Source organism: Mytilus edulis, chromosome 12 (genome assembly GCF_963676685.1).
Source record: "Mytilus edulis chromosome 12, xbMytEdul2.2, whole genome shotgun sequence".
Classification (NCBI taxonomy): domain Eukaryota; kingdom Metazoa; phylum Mollusca; class Bivalvia; order Mytilida; family Mytilidae; genus Mytilus; species Mytilus edulis.
Window position 1 is genome coordinate 72486413 of NC_092355.1, and position 21694 is coordinate 72508106.

The 21694-nt window shown below is 33.8% G+C and overlaps 1 protein-coding gene across 1 annotated transcript; it reads right to left on the reverse strand.

Annotated features, from left to right (window-relative positions):
- Positions 1-1214: 1214 nt before the first annotated feature.
- Positions 1215-21566, reverse strand: LOC139499094 (small ribosomal subunit protein uS14m-like). The gene is made up of 3 exons (XM_071287772.1): positions 21412-21566; positions 8178-8432; positions 1215-1599 (listed from the first exon to the last, which is right to left on the reverse strand). The coding sequence occupies exons 1-3, from the start codon at positions 21511-21513 to the stop codon at positions 1417-1419; spliced, it is 540 nt and encodes a 179-aa protein (XP_071143873.1). The 5' UTR covers positions 21514-21566; the 3' UTR covers positions 1215-1416.
- Positions 21567-21694: the final 128 nt, after the last annotated feature.

A 21694-nucleotide genomic window follows, 5' to 3' on the forward strand; every position in this document is an offset into this window, starting at 1 on the left:
GTGTTGTTCAGTCACTCGTTGAATATTTTTGAATATTTGAAATATGTAAAAAGTTATTCTATAACTATTTTAAATCTCTTCATAAGAGGACATACTTGGCTTCAAAATCAGCACATTATGGATATATTGTCAAAATCTGATTTAGTGCATTTTTCAGACATAAAAGCTTGAGGAAAGTTGAACCGAAACCCTTGGTTGCAACTTATAATCCAAAATGTTCTGTAACTAAAAGTTGCCATTGTAACGTAACTTTCTAGATCATGGGTGGCAGTCAAAGTAAATTATGCTAAAATCATTTTAGCATAATTTACTTTGACTGCTTAAATCTGTTAAGAACAAGCATTCTGAGAGTATTGCATGGCAATACATAGTCCCCTACCAGTTAAAAGTTCATTGTACTGGAACAAAATGCTAACTTAATCTATAACTTGTCATGGTGTAAACTTTATACCAAATATCAAGTCAATATCTTCAAGCATGACGAAAAAAAATGAGGAACACTGATTATTCAAGAGAATTTTCTAAGTCCAAGGACCATAACTCTGCACAAAATCATCAGACCAGAACAAAATTCGAACTTGATCTGTAACTTGTCATGATTAAACAATACACCAAATATCAATTCAATATCTTCAAGCACAAAGAAAAAAACTTTGGAAAACTGATTTGCCGGACTGACGGATGGACAGACAGACAGACGGCCCGGGTGCAAACCTAAAGTCCCCTTTAACTTCTTTGGTAGGGACTTATTATTGAAATTTTACCAAAACTGATGTTTCAACACAAATAATGCATACTTAAGGAGTCTATACTTCTTCATTTTTAATGTGATGTGCCAAAATGAAGTTATTTTGTGTTAATAGTAATGTCACAACTATTTCTATGTGAATTTGGCCTGATTAAAAAAACATCAAATTCTAAGGGCCAATTTTAACCCTTCATGAACCTTCTTCTTTGGTTTGAATGAATTCAGTAATTGCAGCAAGGAAGATTTTTTAACAACTTTACAAGGAACGACTGACAATGACAGACACCAAGTGTCAGCATAAGACAATCATGGCCCTTAGGTCCAAAAGAGCTAAAAACTAGTTTAACCCCATGTGCCTGAACTCTGCAGTCCAAAATCAGGAATCTCCCCTCATTGTTTGTCTTATGTATATTCTTCAGTTAATACAAATGACTGCTACAAATTGTTCTGTTTCATAGAAATAACATCAAACAAACAATTTATTTTCCAATCATCAAATATATCTCACATCACTTTTATCATGTTTATAGATCAAGCTTAAAATACAAACAAATGTTAACAAATCATGAAATTGTTTTTTTCTCATACCATACCACCGACTCTATTTTCACACTAGACAAATCTATATATAGTTTGCTTATAATGTATAAGCCACCGTCACTATTCAATCACCACTGAGCACGTGTAACACCAGACAGATTATTATAGTCTGCTAATATTCTCCACTGTATCCGACTAAGTCTCCATCTCCTTAATCTACCTCGTGCTTTTCCTGTCAAAATGCATCGTGGGAATGTGTGAGTAACAGAACTTCTCCTTGGTAACTCATGTAATTCTGCTGCAACTAACTCCTGGAATAAGAGAAATATGGGTCAGTCTACAGATTAGGCCAAACTGAAATATATGTCTGGTTACAGTTACCCTACCTACCATAGAAACATGGGTCAGTCTACAGATTAGGCCAAACTGAAATATATGTCTGGTTACAGTTACCCTACCTACCTCAGTCTACAGATTAGGCCAAACTAAAATATATGTCTGGTTACAGTTACCCTACCTACCAGTCTACAGATTAGGCCAAACTGAAATATATGTCTGGTTACAGTTACCCTACCTACCTCAGTCTACAGATTAGGCCAAACTGAAATATATGTCTGGTTACAGTTACCCTACCTACCATAGAAACATGGGTCAGTCTACAGATTAGGCCAAACTGATATATATGTCTGGTTACAGTTACCCTACCTACCTCAGTCTACAGATTAGGCCAAACTAAAATATATGTCTGGTTACAGTTACCCTACCTACCAGTCTACAGATTAGGCCAAACTGATATATATGTCTGGTTACAGTTACCCTACCTACCTCAGTCTACAGATTAGGCCAAACTGAAATATATGTCTGGTTACAGTTACCCTACCTACCTCAGTCTACAGATTAGGCCAAACTAAAATATATGTCTGGTTACAGTTACCCTACCTACCAGTCTACAGATTAGGCCAAACTGATATATATGTCTGGTTACAGTTACCCTACCTACCTCAGTCTACAGATTAGGCCAAACTAAAATATATGTCTGGTTACAGTTACCCTACCTACCTCAGTCTACAGATAAGCCAAACTGAAATATATGTCTGGTTACAGTTACCCTACCTACCATACTAACATGGGTCAGTCTACAGGTTAGGCCAAACTGAAATATATGTCTGGTTACAGTTACCCTACCTACCATACTAACGGGTCAGTCTACAGGTTAGGCCAAACTGAAATATATGTCTGGTTACAGTTACCCTACCTACCATAGAAACATGGGTCAGTCTACAGATTAGGCCAAACTGAAATATATGTCTGGTTACAGTTACCCTACCTACCATAGAAACATGGGTCAGTCTACAGATTAGTCCAAACTGAAATATATGTCTGGTTACAGTTACCCTACCTACCATAGAAACATGGGTCAGTCTACAGATTAGGCCAAACTGAAATATATGTCTGGTTACAGATACCCTACCTACCATAGAAACATGGGTCAGTCTACAGATTAGGCCAAACTGAAATATATGTCTGGTTACAGTTACCCTACCTACCATAGAAACATGGGTCAGTCTAAAGATTAGGCCAAACTGAAATATATGTCTGGTTACAGTTACCCTACCTACCTCAGTCTACAGATTAGGCCAAACTAAAATATATGTCTGGTTACAGTTACCCTACCTACCTCAGTCTACAGATTAGGCCAAACTGATATATATGTCTGGTTACAGTTACCCTACCTACCTCAGTCTACAGATTAGGCCAAACTAAAATATATGTCTGGTTACAGGTACCCTACCTACCAGTCTACAGATTAGGCCAAACTGATATATATGTCTGGTTACAGTTACCCTACCTACCTCAGTCTACAGATTAGGCCAAACTGAAATATATGTCTGGTTACAGTTACCCTACCTACCATAGAAACATGGGTCAGTCTACAGATTAGGCCAAACTGATATATATGTCTGGTTACAGTTACCCTACCTACCTCAGTCTACAGATTAGGCCAAACTAAAATATATGTCTGGTTACAGTTACCCTACCTACCAGTCTACAGATTAGGCCAAACTGATATATATGTCTGGTTACAGTTACCCTACCTACCTCAGTCTACAGATTAGGCCAAACTAAAATATATGTCTGGTTACAGTTACCCTATCTACCTCAGTCTACAGATTAGGCCAAACTGAAATATATGTCTGGTTACAGTTACCCTACCTACCATACTAACATGGGTCAGTCTACAGGTTAGGCCAAACTGAAATATATGTCTGGTTACAGTTACCCTACCTACCATACTAACATGGGTCAGTCTACAGGTTAGGCCAAACTGAAATATATGTCTGGTTACAGTTACCCTACCTACCATAGAAACATGGGTCAGTCTACAGATTAGGCCAAACTGAAATATATGTCTGGTTACAGTTACCCTACCTACCATAGAAACATGGGTCAGTCCACAGATTAGGCCAAACTGAAATATATGTCTGGTTACAGTTACCCTTCCTACCATAGAAACATGGGTCAGTCTACAGATTAGGCCAAACTGAAATATATGTCTGGTTACAGTTACCCTACCTACCATAGAAACATGGGTCAGTCTACAGATTAGGCCAAACTGAAATATATGTCTGGTTACAGTTACCCTACCTACCATAGAAACATGGGTCAGTCTACAGATTAGGCCAAACTGAAATATATGTCTGGTTACAGTTACCCTACCTACCATAGAAACATGGGTCAGTCTACAGATTAGGCCAAACTGAAATATATGTCTGGTTACAGTTACCCTACCTACCATAGAAACATGGGTCAGTCTACAGATTAGGCCAAACTGAAATATATGTCTGGTTACAGTTACCCTACCTACCATAGAAACATGGGTCAGTCTACAGATTAGGCCAAACTGAAATATATGTCTGGTTACAGTTACCCTACCTACCATAGAAACATGGGTCAGTCTACAGATTAGGCCAAACTGAAATATATGTCTGGTTACAGTTACCCTACCTACCATAGAAACATGGATCAGTCTACAGATTAGGCCAAACTGAAATATATGTCTGGTTACAGTTACCCTACCTACCATAGAAACATGGGTCAGTCTACAGATTAGGCCAAACTGAAATATATGTCTGGTTACAGTTACCCTACCTACCATGGGTCAGTCTACAGATTAGGCAAAACTGAAATATATGTCTGGTTACAGTTACCCTACCTACCATAGAAACATGGGTCAGTCTACAGATTAGGCCAAACTGAAATATATGTCTGGTTACAGTTACCCTACCTACCATGGGTCAGTCTACAGATTAGGCCAAACTGAAATATATGTCTGGTTACAGTTACCCTACCTACCATAGAAACATGGGTAAGTCTACAGATTAGGCCAAACTGAAATATATGTCTGGTTACAGTTACCCTACCTACCATAGAAACATGGGTAAGTCTACAGATTAGACCAAACTGAAATATATGTCTGGTTACAGTTACCCTACCTACCATAGAAACATGGGTCAGTCTACAGATTAGGCCAAACTGAAATATATGTCTGGTTACAGTTACCCTACCTACCATAGAAACATGGGTCAGTCTACAGATTAGGCCAAACTGAAATATATGTCTGGTTACAGTTACCCTACCTACCATAGAAACATGGGTCAGTCTACAGATTAGGCCAAACTGAAATATATGTCTGGTTACAGTTACCCTACCTACCATAGAAACATGGGTCAGTCTACAGATTAGGCCAAACTGAAATATATGTCTGGTTACAGTTACCCTACCTACCATGGGTCAGTCTACAGATTAGGCCAAACTGAAATATATGTCTGGTTACAGTTACCCTACCTACCATAGAAACATGGGTCAGTCTACAGATTAGGCCAAACTGAAATATATGTCTGGTAACAGTTACCCTACCTACCATAGAAACATGGGTCAGTCTACAGATTAGGCCAAACTGAAATATATGTCTGGTTACAGTTACCCTACCTACCATAGAAACATGGGTCAGTCTACAGATTAGGCCAAACTGAAATATATGTCTGGTTACAGTTACCCTACCTACCATAGAAACATGGGTCAGTCTACAGATTAGGCCAAACTGAAATATATGTCTGGTTACAGTTACCCTACCTACCATAGAAACATGGGTCAGTCTACAGATTAGGCCAAACTGAAATATATGTCTGGTTACAGTTACCCTACCTACCATGGGTCAGTCTACAGATTAGGCCAAACTGAAATATATGTCTGGTTACAGTTACCCTACCTACCATACTTTTTAGTAATAATAGCTTATTCTAACAATTTTTTGTCATTTTTCATTATTTAAAGCACTATTAAAGTCAGAGACTCAATGTCAAAAAATAAAATAAAATGTCAAACCAGATGCTGGGCAGGGCGCAGCTTTATACGACCGCAGAGGTTGAACCCTGAACGGTTGGGTCAAGTATGGACACAACATTCAAGCTGGATTCAGCTCTAAATTTGGATTGTGATTAAATAGGTTTCTGACACAGAATGAATGTGGTCTAATGAACTTTAAAATTTGTTTTTGCCTTTGAGCAATTCACTATGCTGTTGAATATTAATCCTCTCAAAAAAATGTTTGAAGAAATTTTCTTTTTATTTATGATATCTGAAATGAAAAAAATTGACCCCCCCCCCCCACAATATTTTTTTAACATCCCCCTTTCCCTTATTCCAAAACTGATCTCAATTCAAATTTCTAATGGAGTTTGCAACAATAACTACTCATTTAAATACATATTAAAATGTAAAAAAAGTGCTTGTTATCACGTGCACTGAATAGTAAGATTGTTTTAATTTATCAGTTGAAAGTAAAAGTGAATATACATTGTATATTGTATAAAACAATGATTTAAGTTGATTCAACTACTATTCCGGACAAAGTAAGATAACTCCAATTGAAAATTTCTTGCTATTGCACAATATTGTGCAATTAGATATTTCTTGTTATTGCGCAATACTGTGCATGTGAAAATATTTGCTATTGCACAATACTGTGCAATTAAAGATTTCTTGCTATTGCGCAATACTGTGCAATTGAAAATTTCTTGCTATTGCACAATATTGTGCAATTGAAGATTTCTTGCAATTGCTGAATACTGTCAATTGAAGATTTCTTGCTATTGCACAATACTTAATTTAATAATTTTGGATCCTGATTTGGACCAACTTAAAAACTAGGCCAATAATCAAAATCTAAGTACATGTTTAGGTTCAGCATATCAAAGAAGCCCAAGAATTCAATTTTTGTGAAAATCAAACTTAAGTTTAATTTTGGACCCTTTGGACTTTAATGTAGACCAATTTGAAAACGGAACCAAAAATTAAGAATCTACATACATGACATACACAGTTAGATTTGGCATATCAAAGAACCCCAATTATTCAATTTTTGATGAAATCAAACAAAGTTTAAATTTGGACCCTTTGGGCCCCTTATTCGTAAACTGTTGGGACCAAAACTTCCAAAATCAATCCTAACCTTCCTTTTATAGTCATAAACCTTGTGTTTAAATTTCATTGATTTCTATTTACTTATACTAAAGTTATTGTGCCAAAACCAAGAATAATGCTTATTTGGGCCCTTTTTTGGCCCCTCATTCCTAAACTGTTGGACCAAAACTCCCAAAATCAATCCCAACCTTTCTTTTGTGGTCATAAACCTTGTGTCAAAATTTCATAGATTTCTATTTACTCAAACTAAAGTTATAGTGCGAAAACCAAGAAAATGCTTATTTGGGCCTTTTTTGGCCCCATATTCCTAAAATGTTGGGACCAAAACTTCCAAAATCAATCCCAACCTTCCTTTTGTGGTCATAAACCTTGTGACGACGAAGACGCCAACGTGATACCAATTAACGACCAAAAATTTTTTGCAGTCGTATATAAATCCCTACCTACCTAACATGCCTAACCTTACTTTAGTTTAGATGCAACTGGAAGTTTCAACCACACAATCTATTTTATTTGGCCTTAATTAATTGGAGGGTTCTCACTAAGAAGAGTCCATAAGTCATGGTCTCAAGAACATCTGCCTGGACAAGTACTCATCACTTTGAAACTTGGAAGTCAAGTCTTGAGATATCAAGATTGCAGAATTCTCAAAACTGTTTTTTTATACCATGGTGACAAAAATCTGTTGTTCCCAATAGTATTTTAAAATGGGTGGTCAGAGTGGTCTGGGATAATATCAACAGAGTCCATTTATTATCATTTCATTGCAATTTTATATGATGATTAACAAATTAATTCTATTTTGAGTCATCAGGTCATGAAAACTTAAATAATAAATAAAAATATTGCTATTTATTTTCTTCATGCTGTTTGTTGGACACAATTGCAAAAATAAAAGCATGAAAAGGTAAGTTCTTGAACTCACCTACAAAAATCTTTAATACTATTTCTAGCAATAATAAATTTGGAAGAAAAAATTGGAAATACCTTATTTGTTTTAATGATGTAAACACATATATTTTTTATTGGCCTTATGTAGAAAAAGTATTTTGATATTTTTCAAATTGGAACATAGTCATGACAGTCAGTGAAGAACATAGTCATGACAGTGAAGAACATGAAGAAGATGCTTCAAGGAATACATAGGGAAAGAAATGCTATTTTTAGAAACCTGTTATGAACTTCAGGGAAGATAAAGTATTAAGATGTGGAATTCTTTTTCTTTTTTTTTGAGGGGGGGGTAGGAGTATAGTTAAAAAAATGGCTGTGTCTAGATTAAATCTGATGACACACAAATTCAATGACCCTAACCCTACCCTGAACCCATTGTTCAAATTTTTCTTACACTCTATTTTATTTTATAAAATTCCAAATTATCTTTAATATATGACGTTTACATGTTTACCTTGAAAGGATGAGGTAAAACTCTGCTTTTTTTCATAGTCACAAGTCTCAATCGTTGTGGTCCATATTGTTTAATTAATTTACGATTGTTGAAGTCTCTGTTTGCGGCCCATTTTAAAAGCCTTTTTTGATGATTAAATTTTGGTTCTGCAAATGGATCAAACTCCTTTGGTGTGTCTGCACATGTTCTGATCTGTGTGCACAGTTTCCATGGTGATGAAAACGATTCTGTCAGTGGTTTCGATAATAAAGGAACCTACAATAAATTATCAACAATTAATATAGTGGTTGAATTAATTGGTACAGATGACCCATGAATTTTATCTTAAAGAGGTTTTATTATGGGGACGAGGTCCCCTATAACATTAGTAAAATCAATAAAAAAAAAAAAAATTAAAAAAAATCAGGAAATTTTCATTGTACTAATGAATTTAAAATCGTTCAAACTTTTTTTTGTTGCTTTTTAATTCCCGCATTTGCGCAGAATGCAGAAATCTACTTCCTTCTTCCGGTCCTCATTGTCGTGAGACTTTGAGTAGTCTAGTAAAATATAAGAACTCAAGGAACACAATACCAATATTTCATTTTTAATAATTCTGTCTTTGATATGAATTGACGTTACCTGATGCACTCCGTTTTTTTGTTTACATTCAACAGGACGTCATAACTTAAATAACGTCACAAGTAAAATCCTTAACAACAGAACCAAAATCGGAAACGTAACGGTATTTCCGTTTCTTTTTTTTTTAACAAAATTTAAGTTACAAAAAAAATAACTCATACAGACTTCGTCCCCATTAACAGGTAATGCCTGCCTCATATATTAATAATTACAACTGCATGTATAATGATAAAGAAGTCTAAACTATGAATTTGTTATAATGACTGAAATAACATCATAAGTAAACGACATGTGATTTATCACAATAATACCGCTATACAGGAAAGTATTCTTCTGTGTGTAATTTTCAACAAATTTAAATGTTTAAAAAAGAACACAGATTTCTTATAGTCTTGTACTGATTTTTATAGTTCGTTCTCATGTTGTACTGTTATACCACTGTCCCAGGTTAGGCCAACTAAAATTAATTAGTAGATTTTCATCCAAATTTTTGAAAAAAATGGGGCGGGTGGGAGGATTTTATTTTTTAAATTTTATTTCATATGAAACCTTCTTGTCACGTGTTATTCATATATGCAAGTGTAATAATAAGCTTATATCATGTAAATACATCCATAAGGTATCGTGTATAAGACAATAACAATCAAAACCAAGGAGTAACCAAAGACTCATAAAACCAAAAGACATTTACATCAACAGTTACAAATAATAAGTAGGAAACAACACGAACTCCACTAAAAACCAGGAGTGAAATCAGGTGCTCCGGAAGGGTAAGCATTTCCTGCACCGTATATGACACCCATCATGTTATTTCTTTGTTCAGTTCGGTAATGATGGAAGGTTGTTATGATTGAGGAAGAATATCACTGAGATATGATTTCTGACACTCTTTTGTCATAATGGCCAATCAGCTCATGATGGCGACCATAAAATTGCTTGAGTAATGACCTTAATTTGATTGATTCATAGCCCTGTCTTAGCAACTTTTGAGAAAGCAGTATTCCTTGTTCAACAAAATTAAAGTACTTTTAGCTAGCTCTAGAGTAACGTATCAATTGAGACACATATACTCCATATGCTGATGCCGCTTTTTCAAATTCGTAAATATATATATCTGATTGGCAACCACTGTTCTACATGTAATTGCCACTTTAGAAACCTATTTTATAGTAAACAACAGAAATGTGGAGAAATACTCTCTTAAGTTGGACTGAGTTACAATTTATGACTAAAATTAGCAAAGACCCATCAAAACAACATTTGATACAAAAATTTAACAATACTTTTAGATATTTGGATGATATATTGGCTCTAAATAATGACGACTTCAGTATGTATACTTTAACCCCGCCGCAATTTTGCGCCTGTCCCAAGTCAGGAGCCTCTGGCCTTTGTAAGTCTTGTATGATTTTAAATTTTAGTTTCTTGTGTATAATTCGGAGTTTAGTATGACGTCCATTATCACTGTACTATTATGCATATTTTAGGGGCCAGCTGAAGGACACCTACGGGTGCGGGAATTCTCGCTACATTGAAGACCCATTGGTTGCCTTCGGCTGTTGTTTGCTCTATGGTCGGGTGGTTGTCGCTTTGACATATTCACCATTTCCTTTATCAATTTTAAAGAAATTTATCCTGTAGAACTTACTTTAAATAAAGCTAATGATAACAATGACCACTGCCCTTTCCTCGATCTTGATATCTATATCATAAACGGGAAGCTTAATACAAAAATTTATGATAAAAGAGATGATTTTTCATTTCCTATTGTTAATTATCCATTTTTAGATGGTGACGTTCCCTTGTCACCATCTTATGGTGTTTATATATCTCAACTTGTACGATTCGCTCGTGTATGTAACAATGTATTAGATTTTAGCGAGAGAAATTTATGTATTACTGAAAAATTATTACACCAGGGTTTTCGATATCACAAACTGGTCAAAACATTTACTAAATTTTATCACCGGTATAAGGAAATAATTCGTAAATATAACTCAACATGCAGACATCTTATACGTTCAGGTATTTCACATCCAAAATTTTATGGAAATATTCTTTATAAAGCACAAAAATGTCAGTATTCTCCTCAGAAACTAACAAAACCTTTAAATAGACTTATTAAAAGGGGATATAGTTACGATACTGTTGTCAGGTCATTAAAGATTGCATATTTTGGCTTTAACATTGATTCACTGATAGGGTCTTTGCATCGGAACTAAACACATTTATTTCTAAAAAAACAGTTGTTGGCATGACACGGGTTATGTTCTTCTCATATATTTTATGATAGTATGATACTAAACCCCTAACGGGAGGGATTGTACCTGATATTCATATGATGAAGACATAATCTTTCAATCAGTTTAATTGAGGTCTGGAGCTGGCATGTCAGTTAACTGCTAGTAGTCTGTTGTTATTTATGTATTATTGTCATTTTATTTATTTTCTTTTGTTACATCTTTTGACATCAGACTCGGACTTCTCTTGAACTGAATTTTAATGTGCGTATTGTTATTCTTTTACTTTTCTACATTGGCTAGAGGTATAGGGGGAGGGTTGAGATCTCATAAACATGTTTAACCCCGCCGCAATTTTGCGCCTGTCCCAAGTCAGGAGCCTCTGGCCTTTGTTAGTCTTGTATGATTTTAAATTTTAGTTTCTTGTGTATAATTCGGAGTTAAGTATGACGTCCATTATCACTGTACTATTATGCATATTTTAGGGGCCAGCTGAAGGACACCTACGGGTGCGGGAATTCTCGCTACATTGAAGACCCATTGGTTGCCTTCGGCTGTTGTTTGCTCTATGGTCGGGTGGTTGTCGCTTTGACATATTCACCATTTCCTTTCTCAATTTTATCTATATCAAATGTATTTTGCTTTCTAAGCAATGTTTTTTTTGTCCTAATAAAATGAAACAAAGGCATTGGTATGCAACACGAGCACGATAAGTACGGAATAAAATGAAAACTCAAACAGTGTTAAAATAATAGGGTTGGTCCTTAATATGCAAGATGCAAATATAATTACAATGTAGAACATAAAGTTGCTTAATGACTCTATCGTGGGTATTGGGACAGAGGATGTTTGCTGTTTTTCTACAAAAAACGAAAGGCATGGATAAATCTAAATCTAAGAGCTTGCTATAAATTAATAAATTAAAAATACGTATGTTTGTCGATTTTCTGAACTCAAAATACGGTCACCAATCTATAAAGTTCAGGCTTATGTCAATTTCTGTATTCCAGTCAAACGTGTTCCACGATTCTTACGCTTTTGGGTTTCATTCACAGTCCAAATTTCTTGACACAAAGTCATTGTATAAATAAAAGAAATCCAAGGTGTTTTTCTCACAAACATTTCAGTCATTTGTGTCATTTGTGACATACTGCGATTTGCGTTCTTGGACACAGAGTATTACTCGTAACCCGAATATTTCACGCCCTTCTCGTAATCAATCTCTATTATCGGTAAATGATGTTGTCATATATCATCAGAATATATCGACTTAATCATTCAGTAAGAATTCTCTAAGAAATACGAAAACCGAAATTAGAAAAAGGAAGTTTCACATGAAACGAAATTATCGACGGTTACCGGTAACGGAAATGAACAAAATACGGAAATCGTAATTTTTTTAAAAATAAAAAAAATCGGGGCGGGAAGATTTCAGAGGGGCGGGCGGGGATGAAAATCTATCAATTAATTCTAATTGGCCTTAGGGGGAGGGTTGGGATCCTGCTAACATGTTTAACACCGCCACATTATTTATGTTTGTGCCTGTCCCAAGTCAGGAGCCTGTAATTCAGTGGTTGTCGTTTGTTTATGTGTTACATATTTGTTTTTCGTTCATTTTTTTTTACATAAATAAGGCCATTAGTTTTCTCTTTTGAATTGTTTTACATTGTCTTATCGGGCCTTTTATAGCTGGCTATGCGGTATGGGCTTTGCTCATTGTTGAAGGCCGTACGGTGACCTAAATGTGTTAATGTCTGTGTCATTTTGGTCTTTTGTGTATAGTTGTCTCATTGGCAATCATACCACATCTTCTTTTTTATATTATACTGCAATCAGCTATTTTACTATGCAGATAAAGCTATACATATAAACGTTAGCTTTATACGTCAATGACCTCAACTCACCTATAAGCCTTGCCTACTTACAACGTCACGTTACAACCATGACAACGTGTAGTAACAATTGGTCAAACTTTTATGAATTTAAATCTGTTATGTCTTCAAATTGGTAATTTATATACCATGTAATTAAATGTTATTAATTAAATTCATTTTCCCTTTCTAATTTTTTAAATTGTCAATGCTTACCGCCTAGACTACGCTCATAGGGAAATACCCCAAAATGGTACCCCAGGGGGGAAATTCCAAACACTTTTTTTTAATAATATTTGTTTCATATTTTTATTATTTTTTAATTTTTTTTATCAATTTCAGTATAAAAACAATATACGTATAGTGTCTTGAAATATGAAATTTATTTGTATTCGGCACGAAATGGGAAAATGCTCGGTAGAACCTCACATTTTCCCGTTTCTAAGCCTCATACAAATAAATTTCATATTTCAAGACACAAAACTTATATTGTCTAATTGTATGTTGATTTTATGCAAAACCATAATATCAAATATCCATGAAGTACAATTGTTCCTTTATCAGCAAAAATTGGTAACCATGAAAAAATAATTCATTCAATCTACAATTTACATGATTTATGGCATGAATCAGAAAAAACTCCAAAGTTAAACCAGATGCTCCGCAGGGGGCAGCTTTATACGACCGCAGAGGTCGAACCCTGAACAGTTGGCCTGTTGGGGCAAGTATGGACACAACATTTAAGCTTGATACAGCTCTGAATTTGGATTGTGATTAAATAGTTGACACAACATAGGTTTCTGACACAGAATGAATGTGGTCTAAGAAATTTAACTTAAAAGCATAAAAATTTTTAATTGGACATTTACCTATTATGGTCCAGTATCCAAAATCTAAATACATGGTTAGATTCATCATATCATAGAACCCCAAGAATTCAATTTTTGATGAAATCAAATAATGTTCACTTTTAGACCCTATAGACCTCAATGTGGACCAATTTGATAACCGGGCCCAAATATTAAAAATCTAAAGACATGGTTAGATTCAGCATATTGAAGAACCCCATATATTCAATTTTTGTTGAAATCAGACAAAGTTAAATTTTTGACCCTTTGGACCTTAATGTAGACCAATTTGAAAAATGGGACAATACTGTGCAAATGAATATTTCTTGCTATTGCGCAAAACTGTGCAATTGAAAATTTCTTGCTATTGCGCAATATTGTGCAATTAGATATTTCTTGCTATTGCGCAATACTGTGCAATTGAAGATTTTTTGCTATTGCACAATACTTAATATAATAATTTTGGACCCCAATTTGGACCAACTTGAAAACTGGGCCCATAATAAAAAATCTAAGTACATGTTTAGATTCAGAATATCAAAGAACCCCAAGAATTCAATTTTTGATAAAATCAAGCTAAGTTTAATTTTGGACCCTTTGGACCTTAACCCTTTCCTACCGAAATTATCCTTTTGGCACCATCGAGCTGAGGGCGAAATTATCCTTAATCTACGTTATCGACACACGTTTTTAAGGTAAACTGCTTCTTTCTCTATGAACAATCTATGGGCGCTCAACCTATGATATTTATCTACATTTTATCAAAATTTTATTGCACAACTCGCTACGGTTCCTGAGTTTTCAATGACGAAAACTACAAGGTCATTTCTGCTGTAGAACATGTCAAATTAATCCCATTCAGGCAAAGGGCTCGTGCAAATAAATTTCGGCCAGAGAATCCAGCGAAAAAATAAATTCAGTAGTGAAAGTGTTAATGAAGACCAATTTGAAAACAGGACCAAAAATTAAGAATCTGAATACACGGTTAGATTTGGCATATTAAAGAACCCCAATAAATCATTTTTTGATGAATTCAAACAAAGTTTAATTTTGGACCCTTTTGGCCCCTAATTCGTTGGGACCAAAAACTCCCAAAATCAACCCAAACCTTCCTTTTGTGGTCATAAACCTTGTGTTAAAATTTCATAGATTTTTATTAACTTATACTAAAGTTATTGTGCAAATACCAAGAAAAGTGCTTATTTGGGACCTGTTTTTGGCCCCTAATTCCTAAACTGTTGGGACTAAAACTACCAAAATCAATCCCAACCTTCCTTTTGTGGTCATAGACCTTATGTTAAAATTTCATAGATTTCTATTTACTTATACTAAAGTTATTGTGCGAATACTAAGAAAAATGCTTGTTTGGGCCCTTTTTGGCCCCTTATTCCTAAATTGTTGGGACCAAAACACCCAAAATCAATCCCAACCTTCCTTTTATAGTCATAAACCTTGTGTTTAAATTTCATAGATTTCTGTTTACTTTTACTAAAGTAAGAGTGCTAAGACCAAATGTCTTCCGACAACGACGACGCCAAAGTGATACCAATTAGACAATATATATATATATATATATATATTTTCAATTTTTGCGGTCGTATAAAAAAACTCCTTCAAAATGAATATTAATCATGTTAAGGATGTATTCTTCTGACGTTTCAGTCGCGTTCAGTCTCGTTGAAATCTCGTTCTTGAATTATTTCCAAAACATTTGATACAAGTGGAACATATCAATCAATTTTAAAAATATTATAATCAAACATAACTCTGTGAAAAAATTGTGTATTTACAATGAACGGTTTTTGAGAAATCCAGTTTTCAAATTTTACGACCAATCAAGTCAGTATTTTTAGCCAAAATTTTGAGAAAATGGGTGAGGGATACAAAAAATGATTTTACAAGAATCATGTACATCCCATATCATTTTGGTCTTTTCAAATTTCTTATATATGTATTTTTTCAATCATTTATAACAAAAAAAGTTGAAATAACTTGCATTTTGTTCTTAAAACTGAGAAAAATCACAAAAATAGACAATTGGCACCACGGTAAATTTTACACAAAAAAGCGTCAAAATATGATAAAACTTTCTTCTATTAACACCTACCTATTGTTTTTCAAAGTAAAATTTATTCAGATTGGTCCACTTCATCTTTATATGTTTATAGAAAGTATGAAAAAACGTTTAATTGTGGAACTGTGATTTTTTTCACGATAATAGCCCAAAAATAGGTAAAAATCAATGAAAAATGGGAAAATCATCAAAATTGGGCATTTACAAAGGGCCGTAGCAAAAAAAGAAGTGCATCACCATATGATTTTTTCTTTGCCAATTATTTTTTTAGTCTTATCAACCCAAAAAACAGGTTAAGAAAAAAAGTTTAATTCTAGAAATGTTTGGCTCCTCAGAGGTGTACATCCTTAATAATAAATTAATATTCTAACATTAAAAGCCTGAGAATGGGGTTATAAAAATAAATGATGAGCAATACTGTGACATTAATGATTTAATTGAGCAGTGATCTGGAAGGTTTTTTTCCCTATGGGCCCAGGGCCCCTCAAAAATAAATTCAATGGGCCATTTTAAAAAATAATGGGCCATGTTGTCAAATGAGTGGGCCATTTGAATTGACTTCTGTAAAAAAAAAAGTATCAGTATATTTTGGCAAAGAGGTGTAGGTACTTACCTTTATGATTTAAATAAAATCATGGATATTGTCTCTGTGATTTTGTAATTTCAATTTCAATGAATATGTAATAACTTTTTCCAACCCGAACAATATTTAAGTTAACCTTTATTTACGATGTTTAAACTAGTACTGCTGCTTTGTTCATGATCATGGGTTTTTTTTGTACATTAAATTTGGGTCTTTGTTGATACCATACTTATTCCAGACGTTCCGTATCAGAGGACATTTTAGGCATTTCCTCTGCACTTCTTGTATTATTATAACTTCATCACGGTGACAAGAATAACAGTATAGAGTACCATTAATTCATAGAACAAAACAACAAATTGCTGAAGTCATATTTACAAAATGTCAAAACGAGCCAAAGACCAAAAAATGACAAGGACAGTTAAGCGTCTTTTATGGAGACAAAAACTATATTCCTAAAAAGTCTTTGGGGTTCTTCAATCGAAATAATAGCAAGTTAAACTAAATGAGATTATTATTACAGTGAAATCTCTTCCGTACTAGCCAAATTTCACAAATTTAAAGTTATTTATAAAAAAAATATATCATGAATGATGGTTAATTATGTTTTTCGGGTTATCAGTTAGATCGCATGGTTCTATTATTATAATAGGAAAACACCTGAGACGTCCCAAACTTTTATAGGTGCTCCTATTATTGGAGGAACATTACACAGTTGTAGACACACTTGGCGGCACGGAACACAATCGGAAATTCATTTGACGATATCTAAGCGTTTCGAAACGAAGTGAAAAGTATCGTGCGCCACATGGGTGCTTACATTTGTCACTGTATGTGCCATTTTTTATACATTTGCGCTATAGGCGCAGGGCGCACGTCCTTCCCAATCACTGATTGAGAAATAATTCATGGAAGCCATAGATTGTTGGAAATTTACACATGGCCTGGGTCGTGATATTCGAATTTTATCCTGAGCGTTAGCGAGGAAATAATTCTTGGAAGCCATAGATTGTTGGAAATTTGCACATGGCCTGGGCCGTGATATTCAAATTTTATCCCGAGCGTTAGCGAGGAAATAATTCTTGGAAGCCATAGATTGTTGGAAATTTGCACATGGCCTGGGCCGTGATATTCAAATTTTATCCCGAGCGTTAGCGAGGAAATAATTCTTGGAAGCCATAGATTGTTGGAAATTTACACATGGCCTGCGCTGTGATATTCGAATTTTATCCTGAGCGTTAGCGAGGGATAAAATTAACGAATATCACAGCCCAGGCCATGTGTAAATTTCCAACAATCTATGGCTTCCATGAATTATTTCTATTCTAATAGGACAAATACGGTCATTAAAATACTGAAGCGAGGGTTGGTTTGGTGTGTGTGTGGCTGATCTTTTTTACTCCCTGTTAGATAAAGCTCAAATATCTTAATAAATCTATAGCTTGCATGGGTAATTTCATGAATAACCGCTAGAAAAAAAAATGTTTAATTCTTCTAATTCTCAAACCCAACATTTTCCATTTTTATTTTACTTGATTTTCTCGTAAGCTTCTGTCAAATTCAAAGTTGACATTTCGTAACTAAGGAGCTGCCATGTTGACTGGCTGAAATTAGCAAATATGCAAATAATGCAATAGAATAGAAAAAAATTCGCAAGGGTTCCACGGAACCCAGTGTCTCGCCTACTTTTGCTGTTAATCGCAGACTCAACAAAAATGAGGAAAAACATCAATAAAAATTTCCCTCTCGAAACTGTCTTTTGATTGAAAGAAGCTTCCAAGTTTGGTAAAAAATCCAGGATAGTTTATGAATCTAATAAATGTTTTATAAACTTTAACTGCAGACTGTATTTAATGTTAACTTGAAGAAAACTAAGTCCATTTATAAGTAAAATACGGAAAAAGTGAATTTTTTTTTTACAAAATTTACTTCTGAATAACATCTTTTGTTCAGAAACAAGCTTTTGTCTAAGTTTGGTAGAAATCCAGGATAGTTTAAGAACATTATAAAAATTTTAAAAACCACAGAGTGAATGTTTTGTTTCTGGCAAAAAAAACTAACTCCATTTATAAGTAAAATACTGAAAAGTGGAAATTTATTTTTACAAAATTTACTTCTTGATACTATCTTATGATCATAAACAAGCTTCTGTCCAAGTTTGGTACAATTGTCAAATCAAGGATAGTTTATGAAAGTTATTAAAATTTTAAAAACTTAAACCACAGAGTGAATGTAATGTTTCCTCGCAGAAAAACTAAGTCCATTTATAAGTAAAATACGGAAAAGTGGTTAAAATTTATTTTTACAAAATTTTCTTCTTGATACTATCTTCTGATCATAAACAAGCTTCTGTCCAAGTTTGGTACAAATCGAGGATAGTGTATGAAAGTTATTAAAATTTTAAAAACTTTAACCACAGAGTGAATGTAATGTTTCCTCACAGAAAAACTAAGTCCATTTATAAGTAAAATACGGAAAAAATGGAATTTTATTTTTACAAAATTTACTTCTGGATACTTTCTTATGATCATAAACAAACTTCTGTCCAAGTTTGGTAGAAATTCAGTATAGTTTAAGAAAGTTTAACCACAGAGTGAATATTTGTGGACGCCGCAGACGACGACGGAATGTAGGATCGCTTAGTCTCGCTTTTTCGACTAAAGTCGAAGGCTCGACAATAAATCATAACCTACCCCAGAAAAACGTGTTTATCCCATAAACCTGGGATCACCCCATGTTTTATGACTTGAGCCCAACCTGTTGAAAGGCTAAACCGCTATTATATTTTTTTTCTTTGACGTCAACAAGGCAAACATTTAAAACAGCCTTCCAAGACTTCATAATTATTTGGACTAAGTAAACTCATACTTTTTTTGTTTGCCCAAAAACGTGAAAAAGTCTCTTGATTTTAGATGTGATCATGTCTTGCTAGAAGAAATTTAGTAGTAAAGCATTTTTTGAATGAATAAAGGGAATCTTTTTTATTATTATTATTTTCAATGTCACACGTTATGTCTGTTAGTGAATATTCTTGCCCATACATCAAGATATTTGCCCTTCTCATGACACAACCCCTTGGCCTTGTAAGTTGTAGAAATTATGTATATAATGTATTTAGGTATTGTAATAAAATGTAATGGTAATTTCAATTTAACCATTAATACTCTTATGGAAAAGGCAAGAAAGGCCTATTTCAAAATTAAGAAAACTGTTGGTCTGAATAATCCATGTAGACTACTTGAAAAATTGTTCGATACATTAATATCACCTATACTGATGTACTGTTCTGAAATTTGGGGTGTTAACTCATCATTAAGGGACTCTGAACCCTTTGAAAAATTACACATTAAATTTATTAAAGAAGCACTTGGTGTTCATTGCAAGGCTTCAAATGGTGCTTGTCGTGCTGAGCTTGGTAGAATTCCACTCAAAAATAAAATCGTTTTTTCAAGCATAAATTTTCTAGAGCATATACTTTCATCAGAAAATACACTTGTAAATCAAATTTTCTGTGCAACAAGATTTTCAAACCCCTGGATCCTAAAAACTCAGTGCATTTTACAAAAATTAGGATATTCATATCTTGTTGAAAAAAGTTGTCTAACAAAGCAGCACTTGGGACAAGTAAAACAAAGAATTTATGATCAGTGCTTGCAAAATCAAAATGCAAACATACAGGAGTCTTCTAAGCTCAGTTTCTTTCGTCAAGTCTACAATATGGGTCATCATATGTTGATTCACTAAACAATTTAAATGATAGAGCAGCAATATGCAAAATATGCATAAGTGCACATCCTTTAATGATTGAAAGGGGAAGACATCTTAATATTCCTAGAGAGGAAAGATACTGTCCTGTCTGTAAAAATGGGGAAATTGAGGATGAACAACATTTCTTATTAAAATGTAATATGGGGACGAAGTCCCCTATTACAGTAGAAAATTCAATTAAAAAAAAAAAGAAAAAAAAAAAATCGGGAAAATTTCCCAAACTTTTCATTGTACTAATTAACTCAAAATCGTTCAAGTTTTTTTTGTCGCGTTTTTGAATTTCGGGATCGGCGCAGAAATCTTCTTCCGTTTCCGGTCTTGTTTACATGAGACTTTGAATAAAATGTATATTAATCAGTCTAAGAAAGAAACTAATACTAATTCATTGAAAAAAATGTTTATTATTAAAAAAACGTAACCTGATGACAGCGCTTCTTTGTTTACATTGAATATGACGTCATAACTTAAATAACGTCACAACTAAAATCCCTAACAACAGAACCAAAATCGGAAACGTTACGGTATTTCCGTTTCTCTTTTTAACATTGTTTAATTAAAAAAAAAATCATAGAATTCGTCCCCATTTACAGGTAATATCCTGCCTCATATTAGATATACCTCAAAGCGAGAAATATTAGAAAATAAAATAAATAATATATTTCAAATACAGCGTAACATTACCGCTGATGAAAAAATATCTCTTTTGGTCAATAATAGCTCAGCATTATTACTTAGACTGTCTTCCTCTTTCATAGTCCAAATAATTATGACGTCTGGCAAGGCTATTTTTAAATTTTTTCTGGGATGCCTTCCTAGGATAGCGTCCCAGAAAAAAAATAAAACAGCCTTGCCAGACGTCATAATTATTTGGACTACCTCTTTCATATCAGAGTGTCTAAATATAAGAAATAGTGAACTTATATGATACATCATTTTGTAACTTTTCATAATTTAGCATGATATTTTATCATGGAACCTTTCATTCTACCATGTCAATTATTATAGTTGTATGTATTAATGCCATAGGTCTTAACCATTTATTGTTAATGAGTTTGTGCCAATAAAACTATTTGTATTTGTATTTGTATCAAGTTTATGAAAGACAAGGATTTGTATAGTCTCACTATACAAATCCTTGATGAAAGAGTAACCAAAATAACTGTCAAGAATTGTTTTTCAACACAAGTTCAATGTCAATTTGTTTGCTTAATGAAAAAAATATAAATTACTGTTTTACTGTGATTAAAAGCAAATGTATTTCGTAATGAAATTGCAACTCTGTTGACTATGGAGGCTGCCATCTTGGTTCGAAGACAACTCAATGATAACATATGTCACAAAACTATCTTAAATTTATCCACAAAATTACACTAATTTATACAAACTTAGTGTTTTAAGATTTTAATATCAAAATAATTATTCAAATTTCGTGTAAGTCGAATCATTTAATTATATTTTTATTTTGGGTGTTATCATTTTGTTTTGAAATTTATGCCATTTAAGGGCATGCGA